Raw genomic sequence first — 27,894 nt, forward strand, 5'->3', positions numbered from 1 at the left:
TGAGGCATCTATTCTTGACCGAAGCCCATAGTCTCTTCAACGGCAATTGTAAGCTTCTGCTGGAGCATTTCCAGACTCTTGTATGGCGGCAGGTCCAGTCGGTTGAAACTAGAACAAGGTTAGCGGTTGAACTTTAGCATGCAGCGGGTGAGAGTATCTTACCATGTGTGCGCCTTGGGAAGATTGTTAATCTCTCCAGCCTTTTCGATTGTAAATCTTCTGGGACCGTCACTTCCTTGCAAATCCTTGAAACCGTTGACCGGGATACGCGATGTACCCGTCGCGAATTGAAGTAGACGCGACTTCTGCTCTCCATCCCATGAACGAATCGTCTGCCAGAAGAACTGAATGACCTCGTCCGACTCTGTGTATCCGCGGTAATCGGTGTGCTTCTTCCAATCATCCACATCAATCTCAGCAATACCACCAATGAGCAACTCAAGCTCACGTTCATCGAAAACGTTGACCAAGTCCTGAGGGATGAGCTCGTGGAAGCCATCCTTGAAGGCTTGGAATTGCTCCGCAATACGTTTCTCGATTCTCCACTTCACCATGAGATCAACGTACTCCTTCTTGTTCTCGTTCGTGACGTCGATGTCGCGACCGCCGGGAATGAGGTCCTCCACGGTCATAACGCCGAAGCGCTCGTCCTCAGTGGAGAATGTCTGTTCCAGAATTCCTCCAGAAATGTCGTTGTCAAGCATCCACTGCAGAGAGCGATGGAAGTCGGCATCCACACCTTCCATGTCGGCTAGAACGACCGACTTGCCCAGGATCATCTTGTACAGGGCTCCGATGAAGAAGGCATCGAGGAAACGACGGTGGAAAATCGCCAGACCAACAACACGACCAATGAACTTGAAGTAGTTCAGATGCTCGGGGTTGATACCGGAGTGGGGGTTGATTTGAAGGGTGTAGTTGTCGTGGGCGGAGTACTCGAACAGGCAGTAGAACGGGTTGAACATCTCGTGGGAGAGAAGGAAGAAGAATTCTCTGGACAGACCACCATAATCCAAACCATCCTCACCATCGAATTTGATCATGAGACGCTTCTTCAAATCAGTAGCAGACTGCCGAGTGATTTCTGCAAAGGAGTCCTCAAAGATATGAGACCGCCGCACCTTGATGTGGCACTGTCCGGAAAGGATGCGCATCGCAGGTTGCGAGCGGAAGTAAATGAGTTTCCTTCTGAAGTCGCGCTTGTACTGCGGTACGTTCTGATCCAGGGATGACGGCAAACGAGGGTCGTCCCACGTTGTTGTCTTTGTGTTGTGGTCCACGAAATACACTCGAGCAGTGTTCGTGAGACGCATCTCCCAACCACTTGGCAGAGGTCCCAATTGAGAGACGGGTTGTTGCTGGATGGTGCCATTCTGGGCATTCTGGCCTCCATACATACGGATGTACTGCTGGCGGCGGGGGTCAACCCAGGTAGTCGTACGAGTGTTGTGGTCCACGAAGTACGGGCGACCTTCTGGAGTCCATCTCTGTTCCCAACCAGGCGGCAGCTCGCCAGTGCCCGGACTCGTTGCTCCAGTGTGCATCATCGTAGCGTTGTTTGCGCTTTGAGCGGCTGCTTGCTGAGCTTGCAAAGTCGGGGAGCTCGCGCCGGTTCGATCCTCGGGGAGGGTTCGGTTCTGGTGTCTCTGGCGCTCTACTTGAGTTGCGGCTTCACGATCGTTCCTCTGTTCCACAGCTCCCGCAACGGTCGGTCTGTTCCAACTCGTGGTTCTGGTGTTGTGATCAACATAATATGTGCGGCCAAGGTTATCCTCTCGGCGTTCCCAGCCGGCCGGCAAGCGCCCTTGCGCATCCTCGAAGGGGCTCAGTGTGCTAGAGTTGCGTGCCGGAGGCGGGCCACCATTGGCGGCCGGAGGGGGACCGGTGGAAGTCATACTCGCAGGTCGGTGCGGCAGGTTTACTTGAGAACCAGGAGCTGGGCCGCCATTCGGAACACCCATGGCCGAGCCCGGTCTAGCGTCAGCCGCCGGGGCCGAGAGCGTCGAAAGGCTGGACCCTTGGGCAGGCGGGACGAGTGAGGGACGGCTTGATGATGCTTGCCCGGCCCGCGCGGGTGTGGTGAGGTTTGTTGACAGGTTTACGATCAGCTTGCCGTGCACAACTAAGTTATCGGTCGACTTCTTGAGGTCTCGCGTGAGCATTTGATCTGTGGGGCGCCGCATTTGTCAGTCAAGTCTGGCGACAACGCGAGCAGGAATGCGGCAAAAGAGTGTTACCATCAGCGTCCGGTGCCAGCTCAATCACATCGCCAATCCTAACGTTGATTACGCCAAGGAAACCTTGGTCCTTCTTCTTGAACTTCTTTTGGTCAAATACCTGAACCGCGAGAATGGTGTCTTCGTTCACGTTGCTAAATGATGTCAGAGGGAGGTTTTCGCCGCGATGAACATTTTGAGGACTACAACATACAGGTCGAAGCTCTCGTTCCAGTATGGGTTCAAAGTTCGTTTCTGTGCACTCGTAGTCTTGGTCTGGTCTCCGTTGACGGTGATGACGGCGAAGGGATCCGGAAACCCTGTTTTTCATGTTAATGGTTTGTTCCAACGAAACGGAAGAGGGTGAGGGCGTACGGAAGACATCTCGCTTGTACAAGCCATCGGCGGCGATGACTGCGTTGAAGTTAGTATTGATGGTCGTTGCGCGGAGGATCAACTTGGGGACGACGAACTCGTTACTCGGAGGTTGGGCTTGCGGCTACAGACAGCAGAGTTAGCTCTCGTGGTTTGTTCAGTGTTGGTGACGTCCAGATGGCAGCGTCTACGGACTGATGGAAAGAGACCAGATGCGTTACTTACTTGGGCTGCCCGGCATCATTGCGGGAGGAACTCATTTCGTCGCGGGATAGCCAGCGACAACGGTGTCGACTCCCAAAATATCTGGCGTGCTCAGATCAAGGTCGTTCGTTCTTGGAACAGATGAGGGGGGCGGGCGTTTCGTGGATGACGTTTGGAAAGTGACCGGTCGCGGCGATACGGCGGAAAAGATTGTCGACGACAATCGGGACCGGAATACAGCAAAAGGATGCTTTTGCTGGTGAGAGGTAGCGTAGTGCGGGTTGGCGTTGACGACGACGACAAGGACGACGGCGAAAGGCAGAGCTGAGGCTGTGCAGTGCTGTGCAGTGCAGAAAAGCCCCCCGCTTCAACGAGCCAAGTGGGCTGGGTTTTTGGGGGCCTTGGAGTTCCCTTCGGGGGTGCGGCGGATGATAAGGTGACGCGGCGGGCGGGAAGACCGAGCGAGGCTAAGAAAGCAGCGGAGGAACAGTAAGGATACTGGCGAGATCGAATCGAACCAGCGATGCAGTAGACTTTGTTGGCCGTCTCTGTATCAATCTATCTCCGGAGGGCGACAAAAGGTCGACCGGTGGGATTCGATGGGAGGGAGTTTGAAGGTTGGAAGAGACAGGATGGAGCGAATTTGGTGTTTTGGCAAGGTAAGTCAGCCAGTCGCCCCCGTCTGAGCGCTTGTCAAACGGTACGGAGTACGTGTGTGCGAGTGGATTTTGTCTCCGGTCGGAAGTTCGCAGCAGAGGGAAAGACGGTTGTTAGGCGTGATGCGGGAGGTGAGGTATGCGGTGGGTAGGAGGAAGTGTCAGGTTCAGCGCTATCTGACTCTGAGAGGTGCTCCAGTATGCGGCGTGCGGCGTGCGATGAGCCTGTGCTTCCATCAGCTTTCACCCTTGATGACCTCAGCAGGGTGACGGACGGGAGCAGTGATTACGGCACCTGCAGCAGCGCTAACAGCGACGCAGCTGTAGTGGCAGGGCAGTGATGTCCACTGTATCCGTAGGTAAGGCAGGTCAATAGGTACCTTAAGGTAAGCTGGCGTGGCTGGTAAGGTCAGATACTGATGGTGAGCGTAGGATGAGGTGAGTGTCCTGGACGATTCCCAGCTCGGTTCGACATGGAGAGCCAAGGAACCTGGAAGTGCGGATGGCGAATCCCACTTGTTAGCACTTGGCGGGGCCCAGAGGTCACTGTGGGGTACCACGGAAAGCGGGCAAAACCTCTCGGCGGTGGTCGGGTTGTATCCACAATTCGAGACCCACCTCAACTCACTCCTGGTGAGCACCTCGAGAGAAGTGTAAGTATTCTTCACCCATGAACCTCACCAAGATCAACTGCATCTCATAAGAAGTCGATTGCGCTTCAATAACTCGTAGACATCCCATGGCTTTGGTGATGCCATGGCATTTCTTGGGAAGATGTGTCAGCAGATTCTGACCGGAGGGCTGTCTGACAAAATGAAACGACAGATGAATGTGAGATACAAGTGTACATGACGTCTCAGCCCAGACTGATTGACGATGGACATACCTTAGTTAAGCGCTCCATCTCTCGACTTATCTTGCTTACCACAGCAGCTTTGCCATGACATCTGGAAGTTGCGAACAGCTCTATCTCCTTCGTGAGACATGTATCGTCGGTATAGTGACTGCGTTCTCCATCTGTCCGTATATCATACATTGTCTCATTCGCCACTCTTCTATCCTGTCTTCTTACCAGGTATATACAGCATCCAGCTTGAGCTACAGTTCGGGACTGGAATATGGATGTGAAGCAAGTACCTCACCTTAACTCTCTTGCAAGTACCTCGCCAAGAACAACGAATGGCAACGCAGAGAGAAGAAATGGAAATCAAAACAAACCAGAACCGAGTGACAGGGCCTCCAGCTTTTCCCAAACTTCTAAACGCTGTTCCCAATGGTGTTTCGGATGCCCATGGCCGTCAGAAAGCTGCCAATCCCACGCGCCCCCTACCTGCCTTTTGCCTGTACCTGCGGTGCTGCGGTGCCCTGACTGACTGGCATGGCCAAGTCTTTTCACCCTTGCCCCGTACTTTACCCAGTCGAGTCCCGTCAAGCTGGGGGCTCGAGAGAGTCGAGAGAACGACCTAACAACCTGCCGCTCGGTACGGATCCCTGCCGACCTCACCTGTACCCTGACCCGCGCCGCCGTGCTAACAGTTGGGACTGAGGGAGGGAGGGAAGGGGTGCCCGAAAGGCTTGGGAGGCCCCTCAGTTCGGGCCGTAGACACTGCCAGACACAGCAGACAGAGAGTCTAGAACCTGACCAAGCGATTGTATGAGCAGATGCCACTCTTTACATAATCTCTCGTGGCGATTTTGAAATCAGTATTATCAACAAGAAGTTTCTGCTCTTGTTTCTTCGCCTTCGAGTTTTCCCGCGGATAGGAGAATGTTTGAATTCGTAATCTGTATTTCTCATTGTCTGCTCTCGAAAGGAACTTTTCTCGAGAGTCTCTCGCTAGAAGCACGAACCTACCGGGACGCGAGAAAGCAGAAACGGCGCATTGTTGCTCGTCCCATCCCACCACCAACCCCCGGCTCCCCGAACCTCATGCGCTACGGCCACCCTCTCTTTCTCACCTCTCTGTGTCTTCCGTCTCTCTATCTCTATCTCTCGCTTCTTGCCTGTGTCTCTCCATCATACAGTAACCTACTCATTCAAGATCCTCTCAAGCATAATAGCTCAATTCATCAGCGCCATCTTCCCTAATGCTGGCTTTCCGAAGATTGCCTCAAGCTGGAGGGGGCATATTCGTTGGTGCCCCGGCACGTCCAGTCCGTTCCCCCCCTCATCCCTCCCGACGGTCCAACCGTCACATCCATCCACATCCCTTCTTTTTGCTTCGGCGCGAAAGCACAGTGAACAAGAAGCGGCATAGGGTATACCATAAATAAACAAGAGACCAGCCCAAACACGGTCGTCTGCCCAAAAGTTCCCACCCAATCACCTCCCGCCTATGTCCCAATTCCTTTCCTTTGGGAAAGGACAAAAACAAGGGGAGGGGGGACCTTGCAATCCAATCGCTGCCGCGGGACCATGGGGGAATATACTGGGCAGAGAGAGAGGTAGAGAAGGGATCTCACGGCATCGCAACCGACAGAGTCCAGCAAGCACGTGCCGCAGAGACGCTTCGCTTTCTGCTGATTCCCACAACCAATCTTTTGTGCGGGGAGAACACCCTCTTGCCCTTCCTCTTCCAGGGCAGTCTTGCGTGTGTCTTCATGGACAGGTTAGTTCCCAATGTTCGATTGAGGCCCCCTCGAAACCCACTGGGGACAGCCACTTCCGTGTGTCAGCTCGCGCGGGAGGGAGGGATGGATGCTTAGGAGCCCGTCCTGAGGCGGGCAACTGTGCGCCCGGGTCGGGCGGCGTCGTGGGTCACCTGCGGAAGGACGGCACCACTAGGCTTGTCCGCCCGTCTCGTCTTGTTGATGTCCCGGCTCCATGGTTTTCACATGACTTGTCACTTGGCAGTCGGTATTCATGACGTATAGGTTTCTCCTCCTATACGGGAGAGTTTGGACATCGTGATCCTACACATGTTCATGTTCAATTGAATGCCGGTTGCTCGGCCTTTGGGTTTTAAAGAAACATTGTAGAGCGACTGTTGGCAAAGGCGTCATCTCATTCCGGGCATTTCCCAGCAGAAGCTATATTAAGTGGTCAGAACATGCTAGGATAAACTCAAAGAGACAGGTACGTTTCGTGGTTCACTTGAATGTTATGCGAAGAGCTATCTGGGGGGAAAGAGCGTTCCTCAGCACCTGTGATAATTTCGGGAAAGGATTTCGTTGTTGATATGCGACAAAATACGACCAACGTAGCGCGGGTTGCTGTGGTTTTCATACTTTTGTTGGCAGGGAGTTTCTGGTGGGCGGTGAGCGCCCCCAGCTGCACGCCACTACATCTGGAACGATAGTTTCGTTCCCCCCCCCCCCCCCCCCCCCCCACAGATGTACGATGATAAACCCACGCGCTCTGCAGACTTAATGAAGGAAAGACATTGTCAGGATTTCTCGAATCAAGAACCAGAACCTGGAGCAATTTCGACCCAAAGAAGTCGAAGAACAGGAAAGTACGCCTCTACTTCTACAGCAGCGTAGTCCATGTATCTACACAGACACATCTCTCTCCTCACTGATACATCACAGCGTCCCAACACCCGGTTCCGATTTAACTGCGGTGGATGTATGTGCCTTTTCACGAAGTCCGGCCCAGCATGTGATATCTGCTGGCCCAGATCGCAATGAGTCTCTTGGTTGGCGTCATGTTCCTGTTCATCACATTCGGCCACCGCTGCCTGTAACAACCAAATCACGCATCGATCTACAAACTGTCATTCCACGGGTGTTACTCTTTGTCCAAAATTGTACTCTGAGATGCGGTGATTCATCCATCGAAATTGAAATACTCGTCGACTGAATGTAAAAGCCTGACCAATCCCTGAACGCCATATCGAATCTTTCTCCTTTCCCTACCGTCCTGTATGTTACAATCGAAGCAATGAATCGCGTCGCACCCTCTCATCCGGGCTACTAGACATAAGCGAGTCCTCGGGAGGCGTCACTCTGCCTAATGCCTAATAAGGGGTGTATCCTCCTCTGCCCCGGCCGCGGTAGCCTCCACGGTAGCCACCGCGAGGCGGGAAACCGCCACGGCCGCCAAAGCCGCCGCGACCTCCTCTCCCGCCGCCACGACCGCGGCCACGAGACATGCCGGGGATATTGGTGCGCTTGGGGACGACCTTGAGGTTGCGGCCCTTGAAGACGCTCTCGTTGAGGACCAGGGCCTGGGCAACGAGGCTGGGCTCGGTGAACTCGACGTAGGCATATCTGTAGTGCAAAGCGCATGTTAGTCTCTGAGCCATTTTTCGGGCGCGTTTCTCGGGTGGGCTTCCGTAACGTACCCCTTGGGCTGTCCAGTGAACTTGTCCAACAAAATGGTGACGCGGTTGATAGAGCCACAGCTCTGGAAGTGAGCTTGAATCTCCTCGGGCGAGGCAGAGTAGTCGACGTTGCCGACAAAGATACTGCGGCTGTCGATATCCTCCTTGTTCTCTGAAAGTTCCCGGCTCTGTTGGTCGAGGCTGGCTTGCATTTCGCGCAACTTGGCGGCCTCCTCTTCCATCTCGGCTACCCGCCTCTTCATCGCAGAGATCTCCTCCTACGGTCTTCTGTCAGTTTAACCTCCTCTTATCTGCGAAAGCCAGTGATGAATCTAGGCTCTTTGCGCACCTCATCGTGGCCATCTTCCTCGCCGACGCTGTTGTTCTCGACGTTGTGGTCCTCCACAGGGGTATCCTCGGGCTTGACGTCCGCCATGGCTATAAGATTGGGCAGTCGTTGTTGATTTTGTGACGGCTCTGGATAGGATAGGCTATTAGCCATCGATGCTAGAAGAGAGAAGGGAGAAATGGTGCGACAAGGCAGACGCGCCCTTTTTTAAGGCGACCGCAGCCTCGGGAGGGGTCCGCTCGCTCAAAGCTGTTCGCGCACACAAAGAGTTTTAGTTGGGGCGGGAAATACTCACAGCTGTAACGACCGCAATTGACAAGCTCAGATCCTGAGCTGATTTGATGCAGCAGCTTGCGCAAGTGCTGGACGAGACAGGAGCTGAAGATTGAGGTAGACGTAGTGAAGGTATCCAGGAATTCTGATGCCAATGGGTAGGGGGAAAATCCACGGTTTAGCCGGACGCTCCGATAAGAGATAAGAGCTCCGACCTCAAGCTTTCGTCAACAGACTCGGAGCTACAAACGCATGCCCGGTTCCTTCAAACGATTGAGGAATGCTTTGCAGATGTTGCAAACTCAAAGATGAAGGCAAACTTCTAGTTTCTGCTTCAAAGTGCCTAAGGTGATGTAGGAAGGTACAACGGGCGAACAAAGTCATGACCGGTCAACCCGGGAAAGCACCTTGTCTAGCGGGATTCCGGAGCTACCTAGCTGTGCCCGCCGCTGGCCATGTAGATACCTTCCAAGATTCTTTCCTCTGGAGTAAGATACGGATATTGATAGTTCCACGTACATGAAGGGCAGCCTTTCATACTTTTTGGCGACAGTTCTAATCAAGACAGATTTGATCCGTGAGGTACTCTACTCATAGGCACACCTCGCGCTGGTCTCATCCGAAGGCTCCATTCCAGCCTACTCTTGATGTCGTGGTCTGGGACATCCGGCGGATGACTTTGGCAAACGAGACATTCTGGCGAGTGTTGCTCGTCGATGGATTCTTGATCGACCAGCGAAACAAAGGAACGTATTCAACCCGTGAATCTTTCCCTCTTTCCTCATCTTTACCTTATTACCCTTACCGCCCGGTGAACTCTTTACCTGGGCAAGACCTCAATCGATTTTTGGCACTGACTTCAATAGCTTTTGCTTGATCGATTCAATGGTCTCAAGACTAAGCAGGTATCGCGTCGAACCCTGGCCATGTTACATTGGAAATTTCCACCTGTGCTGTCATAGCGGGGGCAGTCATTGTTTACATACTATTCAAGCAGCGCAGAACATTGGGTACATGTCGGATGGTACCCCTTGAGTCCTGACACAATTTACCAAGCCGATCTCAATCGTCAGCAACATGGCGCCGGACCTCCCCAGTCTCCGGATTGCTCGTCCATCCGTGATCCACCCGGATCCGAGTCCGAAATCATTGCGGAAGCACCAAAATGCCCGCACATGGTGAATCTGGTACGTCTCACTCCAGCCCAGTATTGAAACGCTCTTGGAAGTTGTCGTCCCATACCAAATGAGGTGGTGTAGCGTCTTAGTCAGCAGCCCCAAGTACAGGATTGCGGCACCCGCGCCTCGTGCGCTTGTCGTCGAATGCCCACGTGTGACGTCGCTGAAGGTGCACTGCGTCAGCACCGCATCGCCGGGTTGCCGGCTATCCTCCTTGGCCCCGGATTTTGTTTTTGTGTTTCTGTTATCTTTTTCCTCGCCCGCGCTCCATCCCGCTTCACCGCGCGAAGGGGAAGGATCCGCTCGCCCGGACAGGCTGCGACATCGCGATCGTTGTGCGCGCTCGCTGCGCAGTATACTTCGTATTACCACGGCCAGCCAAAGACCCTTGCTTTCCTGTCGTATCCTGAATGGGTGGGACCTTTTTCTCAATCAGAAACCATGGCGTCCGACGATGAGTCGATCCGGCCTCTGCTGTGGTCCTTCTCCGGGTTCCGCGAGAACAGACGGCCGGCGCCGATCAGGCGACAGCTGAGCCAGTCACGGACCAGCCTCCAAGATGTGCTCGCATCTCGGAAGAAACACTATGCCGTTCTGGCCCTCGTATCACTGGATGTCGCCGCGCTCATGGCCAACATCTTTGTCGAGCTCGTCGCCTGCGATATGAAGCGGGAAGACGAGCCGTGGGTCAAGAACACGCGCGAAGGTCTCACCATTGCGGGCCTCGTGTTTAGCTCTCTGTTCTTGATCGAACTCGTATTGTGCGTTATTGCATTTGGATGGAGGTGAGATGAACCCCCAAGAGCACGCAATGAACAAGCCATCACTTACTCAGACCGTAATAGGTATTTTGCAGAGTGGTTTCATCTGCTCGATGGCATCGTTATTGTGGCAAGCTTTGTTATCGACGTGCTCTCGCACGGCATCGTGGAAGAGATTGCTTCCCTCGTCATTGTGTTCCGCCTCTTCAGATTTGTCAAAGTGGTCGAGGAGATGAGCATGGGGGCCGCGGAGAGGATGGAGGGACTCGAGGAGCAGCTGGCAGCTCTAAGGAGAGAGAATGGAGAGATGAAGAGACAGTTGGCACGACGATGATTTGGAGGCATGTTTCTGGCATTCTGGCATTACGGCATTGGTGGCAGCGCTTTCATGTGATGATCGATACCCTTGGGGAACATACTAATGATAATGAACGATCTGGCACATGAGGAGTGCGTTTTGCAAGTACTCTAGTCTGAAGGTGTTAGGTAGTGTTTCTCTGAATGGGCCAACTTTGTCTGACCGAATAAGATATTCTTTTGTCAAGATGACGCTACTGCAACCCAAAAGTGATGGGGGAGCATGCAAAACACACTGCTGATCTATATACTTCAAATGCCTCGATCCGAAGCATGCGCAATCACTGGGCGACGAAGACGCCGGTGGCTTTTGCCAGAGGTAGAAAAGAGCTTGTTTGACGGGTCCGGGGTAGCTGCCGTCAGTTGTTGCTTGACCAACCGCGGACTAGTCAACAACTGTGATCGGCTTGGGCTTCAGATCAACGTTTCGATCTATGGATCGAGGTTGGACCGTTGGGCTGCGGACATGATGGTGACGGCCGGACTTTCGGGGGCAGACGCGGTGGGGGGATGTGGTACGTTGGCCGGCAGAGAACCTCCGCGATGCAACGCCAGCCGCCCCAACTACTACTGCAGCTCGTATTGCTCCTCTTACTGCAGATACTATGCAGTCGCCAGCGAGGAGGTAGCCATTGGGCTATGTGAGACAACTTTACGATATTTGCCTCCTCAACGTCCCGCCACGCTCCGTGTTCGAGGTGCATCAGCGGATACCCCGAACACAAGAACGAGAATAGCATCAGGCAAACGCGCCAATGTAGCGCCAGTGGGCAAAAGACGTTGGATACGAACGTCGGAAAGGGCGAGATCGCAAGAAAAGTGGCTGTACTCGCCCCATTCAGCCCCGATAAAAGAACATCAATATATTGAAGTATGAAATGGCATAGGCTGATAAGCTGTTTATAGTCATGTATCCTGACGCGCAAAAGACAATTACGGCGTTTGGACCAGCGACGAAAAATGCAACACAAAAGCACAACACGGACACAGCAACAAGGGACGGAACCCAATAAAACTCGAGCCAAGAACAAAGCAGCGGCCAGTCAAAGGGCCACGCTTGTTGTGCCTTGATATCGGGAAATAAGCATATCAAAATCTTGACTGGCGAGCCAAAATACCGGTCAACGGGTAAACCGCTACATATGCAGCAAAAAGAGGTCAAAGCCTTTGCAGGAAAAACAACAGACGACAGCTGCGCCGTTCGTGTTTAGATCAGATGCTTCGAGACCGGCTGCAGTCAGCCGCAATTCCCATGGCTTTTCCTCTGTCTTGAATAGTTGAATGGTGTTCATTGCCTCATGAGATCTACGGATACGGATCATGACTTTTTCCCAACACGCAACTACGCATACGGATACCACCAGGAAACGGCACTTGCGTTTGTGGTGCAACGCATCCTTTGAGGTTCGCACGCCCTACCCTTGCTTCCTTACGGCAGAACGGGCCAAGGGGGTAAGAAAAACAACGGCCCCAGAAAGAGGGATCATTGTCCAATCAACAGCCCTTCAAATCGACTGCCCCCCTTGTCCACGAACAAGATTAGACTTCATCTCGACGTCCGGGCCCCATGTTCGCGCCGCCGTCGTTCGAACCTCGCTCCGTTTGACTTACTCCCGTTTTTCCTTCAATCGATCGTACCACCTTCTTTCTCGGCAGCGCTGCACAATATATTGGAATGTAGCATAGCTGCCGAACCAGACACGGGAAGGCAATATGTTCTGCATCCTGGTCCGCCACAGAGGGGAGCACGGCACGGCAACTAGAAACCCAGCCCTCAAGTGAGACTGGTCTCTACGGATACTGCCCAGAGAGAAAGAAAGGGGGTATCAGCGGAGGGGACGGCCAGCCGCGTACGGGTAGTTCCAACCTCTTCAGCCCCGATGGCCCGGTCGTTTCTTCACCAACAATTTCGAAGCATTCCTCCAAATTGTCAAAGAAAATCCCCATCCTCCAGAAACGCCCACGGCCTCGAGCTAGAAGGCTGGAGAAACACACAAGGCGCGCGTGCGCTGCACAGCATTTTCCACACCATATTCTTACAAACGGTTGCCCCCTTCCCTTTCGTCCTTGCTTGATGCTAGCAATTGGACGGGGATTGGGGTTGGGTAGTTTCTACAGCCGAAAGTGGGAAGATTTAGGCGGGGATTGGCAGGGACACCAGGGTTACAGGGACTTTTCTTTCAAGGTAAGAAGTCTCGTCCTCCTGATCCTCTCTGCCTCTCTCATTGCAGGCCGGGGCTTGACGCCATCACCATATTCACAGTGTCGGTCTCCAATACCCACTCCCCTTTTTGCTGCTGGCGCTGCTGCAGAGGGCGGATATTGTTTCCTTTTCTCCTCACCCTCTCTACTTTCCCACTGCCGCTGCTACCTCACTGTCACACGCATATCGGATACATAGAAGGAATACGGGGGCCCTAGCAGAGTAGCCTCATCAATCTCCATCAGTCAAGCAAGAATCCCCGAACCACCAAACCCCTGGAGATGCGGCTTGATGGGGGCCCGCTCCCCCCTTCCATCCTATCTGTCCCTCCACTTTGTTGGCTCCTCTGCCTGGAGCAGAAGAGAAGATGCCTGACGGGCCTATCACATATTCGAATTCGCTAGCGTCGCGCGCCACTGCTTTTGCCCTCCTTGGCCTAGTCGAGGGGGTGCGTGGAGTTGCTTCTCCTCGATCCTGATGCTAGTTCACTTTCCCACCCCCAGCCAGCGGGTGCTCCTCCCCCCCAAGAGGATCATAAAAGTCCGGATACAACGTTTTGTAATGAAATTGCTGCTGTTCCCTAATTTGCTTAATATACTCCATCTGCCAGCCCTTCGCTCTCTCTTCTCTTTTCCTTTCCCTCCTCCTCCCCTTCCGTAATAAGCCTCCGCCAACCCACTGTTCATCAAAAACAGCTTATTTCGTCTTCGACAAACCTAATTCTCCTCGGTTCGTCCAGTCACTCGCTAAAGTCTTTGAGACTCTTTACATTCGTTGGAACCACCATACAACCGTCGTTCTCGATAACCAATACAACCCCGTAATAATCGACTTGACCGTCAAAAAAACTTTCCACACACCCAAAATGAAGTTCTTCTACCCTCTCGCTCTGGCCCTCGCTGCCGTTGTTGCCGCCGCCGATGATGACTGCGACGCCGCTCCCATCGTCGAGGCCTGCCTGACCAGCGAGAACGCAAAGGTAAATAAAACCCACAGATCCTCTGAACAACCCTAACAACGACCGACAACTAACACTACGTTCTCTTTAGGTCAAGGACTGCAACGCCACCGACTACGACTGCCTTTGCGCCGCCTACCAGGCCGTCGCCACCTGCTACAACAACTGCCCCAAGGACTCCCGCGCCGCGCCCGCCCAGGGCCAGGTGACAATCTACTGCCAGCAGGCCTCCCTCTACGGCTCCGCCGCCATGCGCAAGACCCAGTCCGTCGTCTCGGCCACCGGCTCCGCCTCCGCTGCCGTCGCTTCCAACTCGGCCTCCGCTACCGCCGCCGCCACCGGCACCAGCGCCTCTGGCAGCTCCGCCTCGGCCACCGCCTCGGCCAGCTCCAGCTCCAGCTCCGCCAACATTGGCGTCGGCCAGCTCGCCCGCAACACTGGCGGCGTTCTCCTCGCCGTTGCCGGTGTCGTTGCCGCTGTCCTCTAAACGAACGACATCAATATCTTTTGCAAGATAATGCACATAATCTTCCCTCCTCCCAAATCCCATCTAGGAAAAGGGGTGTGGGGGAATCAAGATACCAAAACATCATGTCATTTAAAGCGATTATGTTTACGGTGCTCAAGAGATTTCTGGCAATGTTTTTTTTGTCAAAGACTTGCAGGACAGGATAGGACCTGATTTAACGGAGCATATGCGGCACACCCAATCGAGAATTTGGGGCCAAGGAAACAGGGGAACGGCGAAAGAAAAACCAAACCACCATTTGTATATGCTTAATCTTTGTAATTACCTAATTCCAATCCGGCCCTTCATGAAGTTCACTTTTCATGGACGAGAGAGAGAGAGAGAGAATCAGGTTCAACAGGAAAGAAAGAGAGACAGCATGTGGTATCAAGATCCCGTTGTTGATATTTGTGAGGTCGCTCAGCGTATGTTTCCAACTTTTCACTCCTCTGCTGCTGATGCCGCCTGAAAAGGGACTCAACACGAACCAAGTACCTTATGCATCTGACATTCTGATTTGGTGACTATGCAGTAGCCCAAGTTACACAGCATTACACGAAGAAAAAGAAACGAAGAAAACACAGAGTGAAATCCACGGAAACCATTTCTTAAATGTCTTCAAGAGACCCCCAGCTCTCCACGTCGACACACATGCGTTGTGGCATCGTACAATCCAACAACGAGAGAGCCAGAAACGAAACAAAATATCGCAGAAACCGGGTAGTTGACTCAGCGACAACGCAATCCAATCCCACGCCCCTCTAAATTTTGATGTTTGTTTGAAACATTTCTAAACCTACCTGGCCTTAGCGGCGCGGGCCAACGACACCACCCTACCCTACATGCATTCCCCAGCATCTCGCACGCATGTACGTATCCGCAACGCATGCTTCTCAGTTGTTATTCTGTTTGCCTGTTGTTATTACCCCCAAAGCAAGGAGCGTACCTGCTCAAATGCCTCGAGTGTCTCAGACTCGTCAGTCCGCCCGACTTTCCTAGGTAATGCTGACTGCCCAGACCAGTGTGATCCCGACGGAATGCACGCAGGGTACACCTCTCCGCCAGCAGTCGAGGACAGTGTCGCAGATACACAGAAAACGGAACGAGACTTGGTTTTGATAAACAACATTGCGGGCAAGGCAAAAAGGCCCTGTAGATTGTTTCGCAGCGTTCAATCTCGAACCGCGAACCTAGCTATCCGTAGAGACGTCACAGTAGACTACTTGACCTTGACGGCAATTCTCTGGACCATCTTGTCTGCTACATATGATCTCCTTTCTTCGGCGCAATGTGCGCGAGTTTCGACAAGTTTGAAGTCGGTGGAGCGTACCCATTTCGCCGATGATCTCTACCAAGTAACCTGACTAGTCACCCTCCTTCAGTGAATGCCTGCCAAGTGTAAATCTCAGCGCCAAGAATGCAGTCTTTTGAAGAAGACTATCAACATCATCAAAAGTCACGTGAAACTTGCGTGGGATGGTTCAAAATTGGTTGCTCAATGTGAGCTCGTTATCGTCATTGTTTTCATCAAGCCTTCTTCTCCAACCGCTATGATACAACACGAGTGTCCTCGAATCCTACAGCTGGCTCATAAGCGTTTGTGTCCCTCCTTTGGGAGACCATCTCCCTCTTTCTCAAGTGTCGTTGCGGGCCTCGGTCCCCTACCTCCAGGAGGACTTTGGTCCAAGGCAGTGAAGTTGTAACAGTATAAAGTCTACAAGCAAATGAAGCAAGAAATAAACAGTACGCAAAAGGCAGACGCTTCCCAACAACCGTGACGCCCGGTTCATATCTCTAACAAGTGACGTTATCATCTCCGGCCACACACGCCACCGCAGCCTGCTTTTTTTTGCCTGTCCTATTTGACCCCTGGTTGCGCAGAGTCGTGTGAATAAAGAGGATAATACTAAGAGGGGAAAGAACTTTCGTCGACTAAAAAGGAGTATGTATGCGCAAAAAAGGTCTTGGTCGCCGAAGAAAGCAGTGAAAAGGGGGGTTGGCGGCAAGTTAGGTGTTGCCTCGGGAAGAGATCTTGTTGCAAAAAAACAGGAGAGCATTTATCAGACTCAAGAGAGTGCCGAAAACGCCCTAAACTTTTCGGGCTCGCTTCGCGCTGTCGTGGACAGGGCTAACGAAAGTGACATGCTTGTTCTCATCCTTCTTGAGACGCATCGCAGTACCGGAACCGACTCCGCTAGACTCCCTGTGATGACCAAGAGGGCGTCCATCGTGATCCTCATCAAGTGTGATCTCAGCAACGTCAGACACCGACTCGGCATCCATGCGGTCGCTGACACCTGATTCGGACGACCCGTCATCGGAGTCATCATATTCGCCATCGTCGCTGACAAGCGAAGGTGCGTTGTTGCTGACCATTGTGCTGGGGCTGAGGTCAACGTCCTCCATGTCAACATCCTCACCAGAGTGTATTACTACCCTGGTGGGTCCGTCGTCCTTCTCGGGACTGCTCATGGGAGGCGAAGCAAAGCCTGTAGAAGGCGACCTTCCCTTGCTGCTTGTTGGTCTTGTCGACGAAGTCAGAGTGACGGGTGACATTGGTGCTCTCGCAGGCATGCGCATGGCAGGCATACGAGCAGCTGATCCAGCATTGCTCTTCGGGCTGCCGAGACCAGTCTCGATATCTTCCGATTCCTCACCTGGCGATGTGAGGTCTTCAAGCGACATCTTCTCCTTGGCGTCACTGACAATGTCACTGAGGTTGCCGGTGAAGTTTCTGCTCTGCATGAGTCGCGAAAGGAAGGGGGTGTCAGCCGAGGCGACGAAGTTTCCAGCCTTTGGCGCAGCGGACCTCGCAGGCTCTGCCTTTGAAGTACTTTGAGGGATGCTTGTAACGCCAGGCAGCTTGCCATCACGATACAACTTGAGGGAATCTGCGATCCTAGAACGCAAAGCAACGTACGCCTGTTGGGTGGACATGTCGGTCTGGGCAAAAGGATGGACGAGACCAGACGCGATGGCGGTTGATGGGGGAGGCGGAGCCTTTTCCTCTCCAACAAGACTGCCGCCTTCGTTAACCTCGATGGGGTGACCGCAATGAACAGCCGCCTCTTCGTGGCTCTTGAAGTCTCGCCTATGGGCGATGCGGCAGTGGTTGATGAAGCCCTGAGTGCTGCTGAAGTTCTCCCGATTGCAATCCAAGCAGACGAGCTTCACAGTCTGGCCGTCGGAGCGCTTGAGAACACAAGGTCCGGCCTTCTCCTTTGGCTGAGGGTAGCCGCTGGAGAGAGACTGCAGCTTCTGGCTGCCAATACCCCGAGTCGAGCGGTTCTTGTTTGCGCTGGCGAGATCAGACATGCTGTTCCTTGTCGTTCGTCCCTCAACTGAGCTTCTGCTACGGGCAGTCTCAAGCACTGGGTACCACTCAGGTTGCATGCCATCAAACTTGGGATCGGGGATGAGCCACTTGGCGTAGTGTCGAGCGTAAGGTCCATCGACAACTCCAAAAGGCGCAGCCCATTGGGGGACAGGCTCTCCCGGACGGTTTTGCAGAGCTGGACCCTTTCCGTTGCTGATATCCAACATCTGCGCAGGAGTGGGACAGGCAGTAGGATACGGAATGAGATGGCAGCGACGGAGTTGCTCGAGAGCAACCTGACATTTTGCCAGTTCTTGGTTGATTAGCCTCAGCTCATTGTGCTTGAGCAAGATCTCAAGACCAAATTGGTACTGGATAGCGTCGCGCGCGTCCTCCATGTCGTTAGTCACTGCTGGAACAGCGGCAGGCACAGGCACAGGCAAAGACGCGGATGCTGGTACGTCAGAGACGACACTGGAAGGGATGTCAGAGACGGCGAGGTTGGTGCTCTCCAGCTTGGCCCGCTTCAAGGGCTGCTCAGTGGCGATGAGTGCATCTGGTGAAGGTGAGTCGTCAACGCTTGACAGACGCCTCTTTTGAGGGCACGACGGGCCCGCCAGTGATGCCGTTTGCGCAGGTTGCGGCAGAATGAACTGATGCTTTTGCGCGAATGATGGCATGGGTTGAATGTGACTGATCGTCGTTTCGCTTCCCCGCTCGCTGCTCCAGAGTGATCGGAACATAAGCGCGGTTCTCTGAGAGCAACGAAGGTGATGGGATGAAAGGTCGCGTTGAGGGCGGCCTGACGACTTTATGCGAACGTGAGATGAGGCGCGAGGCAACAGCCTGACGAAGGTGCAATGTGGCAGTGGCGGACGGACCAGGCACCTGCAGCGTGCGACGTGGTGCTGATGCAGGCAGAGGAGCCAAAAAGCTGAGGTGCGTGCAATGAGCTTGCGAGCTGGCGACGAGGGCTGACGTAAACAGTGGATTCCCCAGACGGACGAGTCGGGTGTAAGCGTGTGGCTGCTCTGGGCGTGGGTGAAGACGAGGCGACGGGTGTGTGGTGCGTTGGTTGGCCTTGGATGATGGGGCCCGAAAAGGGGTGGCAGGGGGGGGGGGGGGGGCGAGTGGTGCGTGATGATGTGGTCGGGCGTCCGGTCAGGAAGGCCAGAGGCAAGAGAGAGAGCCGGAGACCGAAGCAGACGAGTCGGCGACAAAGGGATGGGATTGCGACGGTCGCGCAGCGAAGACAGCGACGCAGAAGAATCGAGAACTAACGAAAGCCTCGATGTCGCGCGAGAGAATGGTGCGAAAATGAATGCGCGAAGAGAGTTGGGCGAGCAAAATAAAAGAAGCGACGCCTACGATGGTTCTCTATGTCGTGTGGACGAGTGGTTTTGGAGCGGTTTTGGGGGGAGAAGTGGTTGTTTGTGAGGAGGTTGAAATGTTGTAGATGGGGATGACAGCGGAAAGAGCGAGAATAACTGTCAGAGGTCGGGGAAGGAGGCAGCTTCAGACCTCTCAGGCGGGCGACGTGCGTGAGCTTGGTGGGAAATTGGCCTCTGGGGTGGTGATTGCGAGTGCGGGTGGGCCTTGGATCCTGGGGGCCAGAGAGAGAGACACACAGAGAGTAAGGTATCCGTACGGTAAGTAAGGTAGCAAAAGCAGCCAGCCAGCGAAATGGTGCCGGTAAATAGTGTGAAAAGGAGATGGGCCGTGAGTTGAGCGAATTGGAAGTGTTCCTCTGCGGGTGGTTCTGTTTCTCGTTCGCTGATTGTCGATGGCGCAGCGGCGGTGCGGTAAAGGTCTCCGTAGGCGGCGGCGCAAGCAAGCATGTAGCAGTATGCCAGTATCTCCTTCGCAGACAATAGCAACAAGAGAAAGGTGGACGGGGCGAGGTGGATGCACAGAAAGCTGAGGTGGATGTTTTGGCGCTTTGCGCTTGTGCTTTGTTGGTGTTGGAACTTGGCGATGATGCGAGGGACCCGACTGACTAGGAAAAGGCAATTTGTGTATTGAATGCAAGGGGAGGCATAAAAAGGGGTGTGTGTGAAAAGAAAGAGAGATGGGTGTGAGAGGTACGAGGTGTGTGGGTGGTGTGGATGAGGATTGTGCTCTGAAACGCGATGCTGATTGGTTTGTTTGCAAGAGAGAAGGAGGGAACGAGGGAATGCGCTTGTTTGGTGAGCTTGGTGACTGGCTGGTCTGACCCAGGTGTGGGGGCAACTGGAGACGGGAGGTACATACAGACAACCGGACCAAAAAAAAGAAAAAAGGAATGGAAGGCGAAGGGAAACTCAAGGAAGGAGGTGTGCAGCTGCAGGGATAATGTGCAATACGACGGGGACACTGAGCAGGGAAGGAACGGAGGTGCCCTTTTCCCAGGTTCCTTCCTTACCTAGACTTGGTACTTTCTATACGGAGTACCTCGTGCTGTGTACTTGCCTACTTACTCTTGTTTTGTGGTAGGACTCAGGGGAGCAAGACCCAATCTTCGACACAACCTAAATGACACCCGGACGGTTCGGCCGTCAGAAAGGGATGCAGTAAGAGTCAGTCCTACACATTCTACTCTCCAACAAAGTGGTATTCTCTCACGTCTCTCTGTCAGCCTGACTCCTGAGAGAGAGAGTGTGTGTGTGCCAGATGCAAGTCCTGACGCAGACGACAATAGAAACGGGCGACCAACAAGACAGCGGCAGGAGCAGCGGCAGCGACAGCGGCAGCGGCATGCGCACTGAACTCCAAAGCTGTCAAAGAGAACGAGGACAGACTGGTTAGAGAACGATGCGCTCAGAGGATAATGCTGTCCCCGAGTCCCTGAGAGTTGAGAGATGGGACGTCAGTTCCTCATAAGTCCCGTCTTCGTCTGTGTCTGTGTTTGGCCTCGTCTTCCACCTTCTTTCCAGAATCCAGAAAAATTCAGCCTGGCAAACTGGGTGCCAACTCCCGTATTCTGTATGGCGGATAGGAATCTGATGGGATGATGAGACGGACGGGGGGCCCTTCCGAGCTTCTGTCTCTTACAACTCGTAGGCAGTAGCCGGGTTCTTTCTGGCGTCGCTGCAATACGTGTTTCGCCGCCCCGAAAATAGAACGGGATTGATCATGGTGGGCGCGTCTAACAACACTGCAACTCAACTGTACCGGGTAATCTAGGTAAGGGCACAGCTATTGTGGAGGTTCATTAAAGGGATCCCCCTTTTTCGCGATAATCAAGAATCTGACAGGCTGTACGGAGTAGAGCATATAGGGGGAAGATAAAGAGGGTGAAGGCAACGCCGATGCAACTTCGTATGTGCAGCGCAGTCTCGGGGCTGTCTATCACCACTGGCCTAGTTGCTATCTATCACGCCCAGGATCCAAATTGCACGTCTCTCTTGCAAGTTGCCGATCCAACTGATTATCGTGTTTTGTTTGTAAAGGTTTCGACATGTGTCTTATCCAGCCCGCCTGCAGATTGATTAAGTAGCACCCAGGCACGGCACTACGGATAGGTACATGGACCAAGGTTCCTTAGTGAGGAGAAGAAGACGGGGAAAGCTCATGGCGTGTGTCCCGACTTGTTTTGGTTCCGTGCGAGAAACGCCTCAGCCATGTACCTTGGGGCGTGAGACGGCCGCTGCACGAGCTAAAAGTACCTGGAGGCGTGGGAATGTTCCCACTCCACAAACCTTCGGGTTCGGACCTCTTATTTTTCTCTCCTCCCATTGCGCCAGCCGCCGTATGTTGGATGCCTCTCCCCATACCAACATACCTCTCTCTGGCCGATAAGTTCCTCAAACACGGCGCGGGGTTGGACATGATCTCGGAAGCTGCCAGATTGTGCATACTGGCTGTCAACTCAATGAAATGTTTATTGACGGATGGGACGAGGAATTCAAGGTATAGCATCGCCTGTGTCTGTTCAAATGAGTCAACATCCGCCCCTCACTGCTTGACGAATGCAAATATTCAACGACGCATCTCATTAGTTCACTGTCGTCGTTGTCGAGCACGCCGCCGTGCTCTCTTCTCCACGTACCTAGCGGCAGTCTCGGATCTTATTCGTCTGGATCGTAGCTTCGCCATTCCGGCTGGCCTACCAAGAAGCTGCGCCTAGCGTCCACGGCGACGACGACGACGACTCCTCCATTACGCCCCTTTCCGAATGGCATCGTGGATGCGGACTAGACTTCTACCGGTAGCAAGCGACCCCAAGCTATGGGAGGCCGCGGGCGAGACCGCAGCAACACAACGTGGGATGACATGAGGAAATGGACCCTGAGAAACAAGGTAACGCCTTGCGGCGACCGTGTATCGCATCTTCTTGTGTTCCGCTTACCTTGCTGTCTTTTTTCTGTCGCCTCATCATCGAAAGCTTCATGCACCATCGAAGCACCTTGATTGCTTGTCGCCCTCTCAAGCCTCGCATCCATGCGTCTTCTAGAGCCCTACTCTGTGGCCTTGACGATGGCCAGCTTCACACAATGATGGAGGAGGGATGGGTGGGTGCGACATGCAGATAGACATGGGATCGCCGCTGGAAATACGCCACGCCACCCGGCGCTGCCCAGCTCGCCTTTAGCCCGTTCTGGTTTCAGATACCTGAGCACCGCTAGCGAGGTACCAGCCAGGCCGGGATCTCCAGAATTTCACCAGCAATATTGCGACTGAGGAGCTGGAATAAGCCAATGAAGCAGCGTTGTCTTGCGACGATACCCAACGGTAACGATGCCGAGTCGCCCCGACTCAGCGGCCAAGGTCAGAACCGCATAAGTTCCTCTTTAACCCCGGGCCTCCCTACCCTTTCACGGCATCTACGACGTTTCTCCAGGCCTTATCCCGGGATTCCCAAGAGCGCTCCCTGGCGAAAATGGATTAATACCGCTGCAGGTCGTGCAGCTCGGCCTGAACGGTGCCACGCTGCACCTCGGAAGCTTGGAAAATCTTGGGGAGAACTATCGCAGACCACTTTGGGGGCTGCTAGATGACGAAATGTCGCAAAGCTCATGATTCAGTAAACCTACGGACCTTTCTGGCTCGACCTTCCATCCGAGATGCCAAGCAGGCTTTTGGCAGTCCACCAGCATCTGACTGAAGATAGCTCTGGTGGACATATTGTGACCATTTTGATATTCGCTTTGTTCAAGCCTACGAGATGCTGCAACCAGAACAGGGCGCAACACGGCGCACTTTCATTCATCGAATCAAAAGAATGGCGTCCTTGGAGAAGAGGCGGATCAGCTGCACAGGCCACGCCAAACATGTGAAGTCGAGAAGCCACAGAAGGACCATCGGCGCATGGGCGCCCTGACCAGTGGACCCTTCCATCTTCCGCGGAACGCTAGGCCAGGTCCGGCATTGAGCGAGAGCTCGTGTCTGACCATCGCTAGGAAACATCGCTGCTTTAAACATTCTCGATGTTGAACGCTTAGTCACTTCATTACGGCATCCTATCTTGAGAGCACTTTGCCTTGCTCCCGAGGCTCAGGATATCGTCGTGGTACTTTCAAAAGCTTATGATTTGTCTGGCACATCACATAGTGGTATCAATAACGATACAACATGGTAATCATCATGCGTTACATGGCCTTAGAGCAAGCGTTTGACGAATGCTATGAACATCAAAGACGCCATCCAATCAGAAGCTCTTGGTCCAAGACTGGACGTCGCGGCTCTCTGCCCTCTCGGCTCCCAAAGCTGGTCCAAGCGTCTGATGCAATTCGATAAGATCTCTATCGATAAGGTAGAGATCCAGACCACACTTTTTTGCCGATAGAAATCCTAACGCCTGTCTTGGAGCTTCAATCTCAACCCCAGACTCAGACCCCGCGCGGCGCATCACACCCTTGAGTCATTGAGCAGCCGCGTCTGCTATGGTTCGAGGTCTCATTAAGGCTGACCATGGCTGAACCCTCCGCAACACAGCCCAAGGGCGACGACAAGAAGCGAAAATCATCAACGGCAGCAGCCGGCTCGTCCGCCGCAGTCGTCTCAAAGAAGAGCAAAGCAACGGAGACAACGACGAAGACAACGACGAAGACAACGACGAAGACAACGACGACAAACACAAGCGCAAGCGCGAGCTCGAGCGCAAACGTCAATGGCCCGACGACCCCTCTATCCCCCTCGCACGAAGCCCTCCTCGCGGACCTCAGATCCAAATACGACGTCCTCCCCGCCTTCACCATCTCCTCCACCAAGATCCAGAAGCGCGTGACCTGGCTGCTGCAGCACCTGCGCAAAGACGACGGCGATCCGAGGAGGCGCGTCGTGCTCGTCTACGCGCGGCCGGGCGAGGTCGCCAAGATGATTACGATTGTGGAGACTGTGAAGCGCATCGTTGCGGCGGAGAAGAAGAGCGTGGACGGAAAGGAGGGGGAAGAGAGCGGCGGCAAGTGGTATCAGTACAACCTCATGTACGAGCTGCCGCCGAAACCTGATGTCGTGGAAGATACGGTGCTAGGCGGCGGCGGCGGAACGCAGGATGGCTCGGATGATGAAGACAGAGACGAAGACGATTTCGAGGTTATGAAGACCCGGTTCGAGAGAGCTGTGTTGCCGCAGCCGGTGAAGCGTGCGGCCAAGTCGCTGAGCATATTCCTTTCGTTGGCGCCCGTGCCGGAACTCAAGGCCCGAGGGGATGTTACGACGCAGACGAACACGGCGCAGTGAGATGCCACTGCGAGCTCGACTGCGCTCTGGCTTGGGAACTTGGAACAAGGTCGTTTGAGGGTAGAGGTTGGATTCGAGCCCGTGAGCTGCGATCCCGGAGAATGGAGACGGGAGGAGAAACAAAAGACAAAGAGATCTCCGAGGAATGGAGCCGCGACATGTCGCTTGTAACGGCATCCAGCATTGGCATTGCATCGAGAGGCGTTATAGGAAAGGAGGGGCTACCACTTGATACCCAAAACGGGCGGGATAAAGTCGATATCAAAAAGCTTTCGAACCCGCTGGAAACATGAGATGAATAGGCAGCAAGGGGAAGAAGAGACGTGGAACCAATAAGGCAACTTCCCTCATACTCAAACATTTATGCGTGAGCCGTATCCATCTGATGATGACATGTATGGGTAAGCAGGTTCCAGCACAAGAGCGCAGTGTAGATGTGTAAAGTATGTTTCCAACGCCTAATCCGATGCATTCGCTTTTCCTATCAACTATACACCTTCCACATCCGCTTTCTGTTCGCGTACGCCTAAGCTAAACATAGGAAAACTGCCAAATTACAAAACTACGCAAACTTGTTCTTAAAACAACAAATCCTTCGCTCCCAACTCTCAATCCTTCCTCGTACATACGCCTTTGTCGTAGCTTGAGCATTTTAGCAAAAGCCCGCCTCTCCTGGTTCGCGAGGCCCAAACTGCCAACGCCTAGGCATAGATTTTGTTTCCCGCCCCTTCTCTTTCCAAGTTTGTCTTCGGAATTACGAACAGAGGCTGGGACTAGAAAGCATGTTTACTCGTACTTTTTAGTGCTTTCCCTCCTTGGACGAGTACGTTATGCGCAGGACAAAGTTGACAACGACGGCCAGCAGTAGGATGATGGCCAAGAAGGTGGGGCCAAAGCGGTCGTCAAAGCCGGCCTGGCCGCGGACGCGGATGGATTTCGCACGCCAGTGGTACGTGGCTAGGGCGTAGATCATGGTGAGCATGGCAACGCCAGTGAAGAGGAAGGCGCTGATAAAGGCCGGGCGGTCGCCGAAGTTGAGCATGCCGATGGCGAGGGCGCCGAGAATGACGGTGAAGTTGAGCCATGAGAGAAAGGTGCGCTCGTTGGCGAAGAAGACCTTGGGCTCGACTCTCGTAGGGAGGGCGATGCGCTTGCCTGGTAATGCGACTTTGTTAGTGACCTCTCACTTTCTCTTGTTTATGTCCTTATTCGGGCACTGATGTGTACGGCGTCGTGGTTGTACGTACCCGGTGCGGTCTGGAGAAGAGGTTGGCTAGACATTGTGATTTGCTATTTCTGACTGGACTGTCCCGAGTATAGGTATCGTGGTTTGCGGTCGTGGCTTTCTCTATCGCAACCTGGACTGGTTCAGTCGGCGGTCTTTCGTCTCCTCGCTCGGTGTGCCCAATTCCTACCCTTAGTCTACTGTTTACTGTCTCGGCAAAGATGACCAGAATCCTCGAGGAGAATGGCAATGCGACGTCAGAGAATTGCGATTGAGGCGTCGTTGGAGAGCTCGGGCTCGCGTCGGGCTAGTCGTCGGAACCGCAACGGTGTTTATCGTGACAAGGGGGCAGTGGATGCGAGTCGCGCGATGTCAACTGCTTTCTCTTCTACAGTCTCGCTATTTTTCGTCTGAACAATCGGGAAAAACTCTATCAGGGATATGAACGAAAAGACTGCGGAGATGAAGGTGAGGGAGAGAAGGGAGGAAAGAGAGGAGGAGAAGAGAGAACGAGAGAATCTGTAACCGAGAGAACCCGCTTGAAAGCTTGTTCAGATACGACCACAGACGATGCACCTGCACTGCGGCCGACTAGCCCCTCAAAAGCCGCTTCCTCAAGGAAAAAAGCTCCATCGCAGAGCAGACTTGTGACGCTAAGCCTGCACGGCGTGCACGGCTAGAGCTTACCTCCCCACCAGCCACAGTACAGATCCATGTCAATCGCCTGCAAACTTCTGCAGCAAGGTACACGTGCAATCCAATCGCATTTTGATTGGGGAAGCCACACTTGAAGAGGTCAAGCCTCAGCTGGGGCCATGTAGTTGTGGCTAGGCAGAGACCTCTCGATGACAGAGACACGTGACCTCTCGTTGCCCCGCGCACCTGGGGAACACGGCCCGTGGATGCAACGCGAGGCGGCCGAATCGGGCTGGCATCACAACACCGGTAACTTTTTGTGGAGGAGCTTCATCTCTGTCGTCTTGTCCCGATCTGTCAACACAACCTCTTCACAACTTACATACACTCAAAATATCGGCACAACTGCTCAAGAACACTTTCACACCTCCTACTCCCAAGAACCTCATACATAACGAAACCAGCAAGCGCACAGAGCCTTCGAACAACCTACAATCTTTCTTCCCCTTTCCCAAACAAAACATCCGATCACAATGTCTGCGCCCGCCGCCCCTACGACAGCGACTCCCGTATGTTGAACTTTCCCCCACGCTAAGATCTCAATGGACCGCCTACTGACTCGATCTTGACAGCCCGTCGCCTTCAACCGTCTTAAGCAGATTGCTACGGATGTAAGCTGCCCATGCGACAACATCGTCAATGTAGCCAAAACATTAGGAGACAACCCACTAACCCAGGCTCGTTGACAGGCTTGCCAATCAGCCATCGGCTCTGCTGAGTTCTACGATCACGCTAAGACCGAGACATGGAACTCTCAGATCATTGTACGTTTTCCTCCCTGCGTCTGATGCCGCTGCTGTCACCCAGAGATTCCATGAACTGACCCTCATGAACCTCGTTAGTCCTCCGTTCTGAAGGCCGTCATCTCTGAGTCGACACCCCAAGGCGGCTCCGCACCCGCATACAAGTTTGCCTGCAACTCGACAATCGTCCAGCACCTCGTCCCGACATCCTCTCTCAACAAGTCCAAGGGCACCTCCGTTAAGGAGGAGGAGCCCTCCGTCTCCACGAGCGCCGATGCGACCGCCACTGACGGCAAGCCCCACGTCGGCCGCCGCGGCATGCACTCCGCCACCGGCGCCTACTGGGACGAGAAGAAGGACGGCATGTGGTCCTACAAGTACGATGGCGGCGAGGGCAAGGGCATGGATGTCGTGATCATGCTCATCTGGGTCGCAATCTAAACGATGGTGACAGCAAGGCTCGGTACTCGAGGACATGAACAGGGGGAGGCGGTTGACCCAGCGTGCTCAGGTCTGCGTCCACTCTCATCCTCGTTTACGTTTCCAAAATTACAAACCACATGGGCGCATTCGCAAGAACGGAAGCCCTACGGAAACTGGGTCGGCGCGTGGGAACGCCCTGAAAGGGGGCACAACCAGAGCAGCCTGACGACCAAGACGCAGTGGCATCGTCCCCCTAGATAAGTGTCCAGCTTCAAAAAGGATGAAGTTCACTTTCTTGGTCCGAATTTACCTTAGTCAAGCAGGCATATACGGCGAACGGGATTGGGCAAGGTCTATTCATGTGTTTGAGTTGCTTTTGTCTCCAAACCACGGAAAATAGCCGGAGTTCTTTTTTTTTCTTCTTCTAATGAGAATACATGCAAATCACGAGACTCGTTGCGCCCCAGGCTTGTATCAGATGACAATAGCTTTGTTTGTATGTTTGTTGAGTTCGTTGTCAGGTGGTAC

At 53.7% G+C, this 27,894-nt stretch overlaps 12 protein-coding genes across 12 annotated transcripts; 7 read left to right on the plus strand and 5 right to left on the minus strand.

Annotated features, from left to right (window-relative positions):
* Positions 1–8: 8 nt before the first annotated feature.
* Positions 9–2,835, minus strand: CLUP02_10567 (E3 ubiquitin-protein ligase hulA; the record flags this gene model as incomplete). The annotated part of the gene is made up of 6 exons (XM_049289543.1): positions 9–108; positions 163–2,167; positions 2,238–2,371; positions 2,431–2,536; positions 2,592–2,708; positions 2,817–2,835. 6 exons carry the CDS (start codon positions 2,833–2,835, stop codon positions 9–11), a joined length of 2,481 nt encoding a protein of 826 aa, XP_049146688.1.
* An 852-nt stretch (positions 2,836–3,687) lies between these two features.
* CLUP02_10568 (uncharacterized protein) lies at positions 3,688–4,355 on the minus strand (the record flags this gene model as incomplete). Its single annotated transcript, XM_049289544.1, has 2 exons — positions 3,688–4,092; positions 4,338–4,355. The coding sequence occupies 2 exons, from the start codon at positions 4,353–4,355 to the stop codon at positions 3,688–3,690; spliced, it is 423 nt and encodes a 140-aa protein (XP_049146689.1).
* A 2,751-nt stretch (positions 4,356–7,106) lies between these two features.
* Positions 7,107–7,253, plus strand: CLUP02_10569 (uncharacterized protein; the record flags this gene model as incomplete). Its single annotated transcript, XM_049289545.1, has 1 exon — positions 7,107–7,253. A coding segment is annotated over one exon (147 nt), but the record flags the coding sequence as incomplete, so codon positions are not given.
* Positions 7,254–7,410: 157 nt separating this feature from the next.
* Positions 7,411–8,152, minus strand: CLUP02_10570 (RNA recognition domain-containing protein; the record flags this gene model as incomplete). Its single annotated transcript, XM_049289546.1, has 3 exons — positions 7,411–7,663; positions 7,738–7,994; positions 8,066–8,152. 3 exons carry the CDS (start codon positions 8,150–8,152, stop codon positions 7,411–7,413), a joined length of 597 nt encoding a protein of 198 aa, XP_049146691.1.
* Positions 8,153–9,513: 1,361 nt separating this feature from the next.
* CLUP02_10571 (uncharacterized protein) lies at positions 9,514–10,611 on the plus strand (the record flags this gene model as incomplete). Its single annotated transcript, XM_049289547.1, has 3 exons — positions 9,514–9,525; positions 9,598–10,301; positions 10,362–10,611. 3 exons carry the CDS (start codon positions 9,514–9,516, stop codon positions 10,609–10,611), a joined length of 966 nt encoding a protein of 321 aa, XP_049146692.1.
* Positions 10,612–12,408: 1,797 nt separating this feature from the next.
* On the plus strand, positions 12,409–13,035 carry CLUP02_10572 (uncharacterized protein; the record flags this gene model as incomplete). The annotated part of the gene is made up of 1 exon (XM_049289548.1): positions 12,409–13,035. A coding segment is annotated over one exon (627 nt), but the record flags the coding sequence as incomplete, so codon positions are not given.
* A 169-nt stretch (positions 13,036–13,204) lies between these two features.
* On the plus strand, positions 13,205–14,282 carry CLUP02_10573 (uncharacterized protein; the record flags this gene model as incomplete). Its single annotated transcript, XM_049289549.1, has 3 exons — positions 13,205–13,294; positions 13,448–13,816; positions 13,887–14,282. The coding sequence occupies 3 exons, from the start codon at positions 13,205–13,207 to the stop codon at positions 14,280–14,282; spliced, it is 855 nt and encodes a 284-aa protein (XP_049146694.1).
* A 400-nt stretch (positions 14,283–14,682) lies between these two features.
* On the plus strand, positions 14,683–16,101 carry CLUP02_10574 (uncharacterized protein; the record flags this gene model as incomplete). The annotated part of the gene is made up of 6 exons (XM_049289550.1): positions 14,683–14,732; positions 14,836–15,026; positions 15,114–15,283; positions 15,326–15,658; positions 15,713–16,002; positions 16,062–16,101. The coding sequence occupies 6 exons, from the start codon at positions 14,683–14,685 to the stop codon at positions 16,099–16,101; spliced, it is 1,074 nt and encodes a 357-aa protein (XP_049146695.1).
* A 290-nt stretch (positions 16,102–16,391) lies between these two features.
* On the minus strand, positions 16,392–20,732 carry CLUP02_10575 (uncharacterized protein; the record flags this gene model as incomplete). The annotated part of the gene is made up of 9 exons (XM_049289551.1): positions 16,392–18,699; positions 18,827–18,983; positions 19,012–19,184; positions 19,246–19,615; positions 19,705–19,997; positions 20,076–20,241; positions 20,308–20,442; positions 20,521–20,597; positions 20,650–20,732. 9 exons carry the CDS (start codon positions 20,730–20,732, stop codon positions 16,392–16,394), a joined length of 3,762 nt encoding a protein of 1,253 aa, XP_049146696.1.
* A 174-nt stretch (positions 20,733–20,906) lies between these two features.
* On the plus strand, positions 20,907–24,713 carry CLUP02_10576 (uncharacterized protein; the record flags this gene model as incomplete). Its single annotated transcript, XM_049289552.1, has 18 exons — positions 20,907–21,037; positions 21,143–21,198; positions 21,261–21,523; positions 21,597–21,642; positions 21,685–21,805; positions 21,876–21,935; positions 22,029–22,062; positions 22,131–22,192; positions 22,253–22,365; positions 22,439–22,601; positions 22,673–22,713; positions 22,781–22,921; positions 22,998–23,107; positions 23,201–23,315; positions 23,459–24,275; positions 24,329–24,446; positions 24,582–24,646; positions 24,689–24,713. 18 exons carry the CDS (start codon positions 20,907–20,909, stop codon positions 24,711–24,713), a joined length of 2,481 nt encoding a protein of 826 aa, XP_049146697.1.
* A 365-nt stretch (positions 24,714–25,078) lies between these two features.
* On the minus strand, positions 25,079–25,560 carry CLUP02_10577 (uncharacterized protein; the record flags this gene model as incomplete). The annotated part of the gene is made up of 2 exons (XM_049289553.1): positions 25,079–25,434; positions 25,527–25,560. The coding sequence occupies 2 exons, from the start codon at positions 25,558–25,560 to the stop codon at positions 25,079–25,081; spliced, it is 390 nt and encodes a 129-aa protein (XP_049146698.1).
* A 1,113-nt stretch (positions 25,561–26,673) lies between these two features.
* On the plus strand, positions 26,674–27,384 carry CLUP02_10578 (tctex-1 family protein; the record flags this gene model as incomplete). The annotated part of the gene is made up of 4 exons (XM_049289554.1): positions 26,674–26,709; positions 26,773–26,811; positions 26,890–26,964; positions 27,043–27,384. The coding sequence occupies 4 exons, from the start codon at positions 26,674–26,676 to the stop codon at positions 27,382–27,384; spliced, it is 492 nt and encodes a 163-aa protein (XP_049146699.1).
* Positions 27,385–27,894: the final 510 nt, after the last annotated feature.

The sequence above is a fragment of the Colletotrichum lupini genome, chromosome 5 (genome assembly GCF_023278565.1).
Source record: "Colletotrichum lupini chromosome 5, complete sequence".
In the NCBI taxonomy this organism is placed as follows: domain Eukaryota; kingdom Fungi; phylum Ascomycota; class Sordariomycetes; order Glomerellales; family Glomerellaceae; genus Colletotrichum; species Colletotrichum lupini.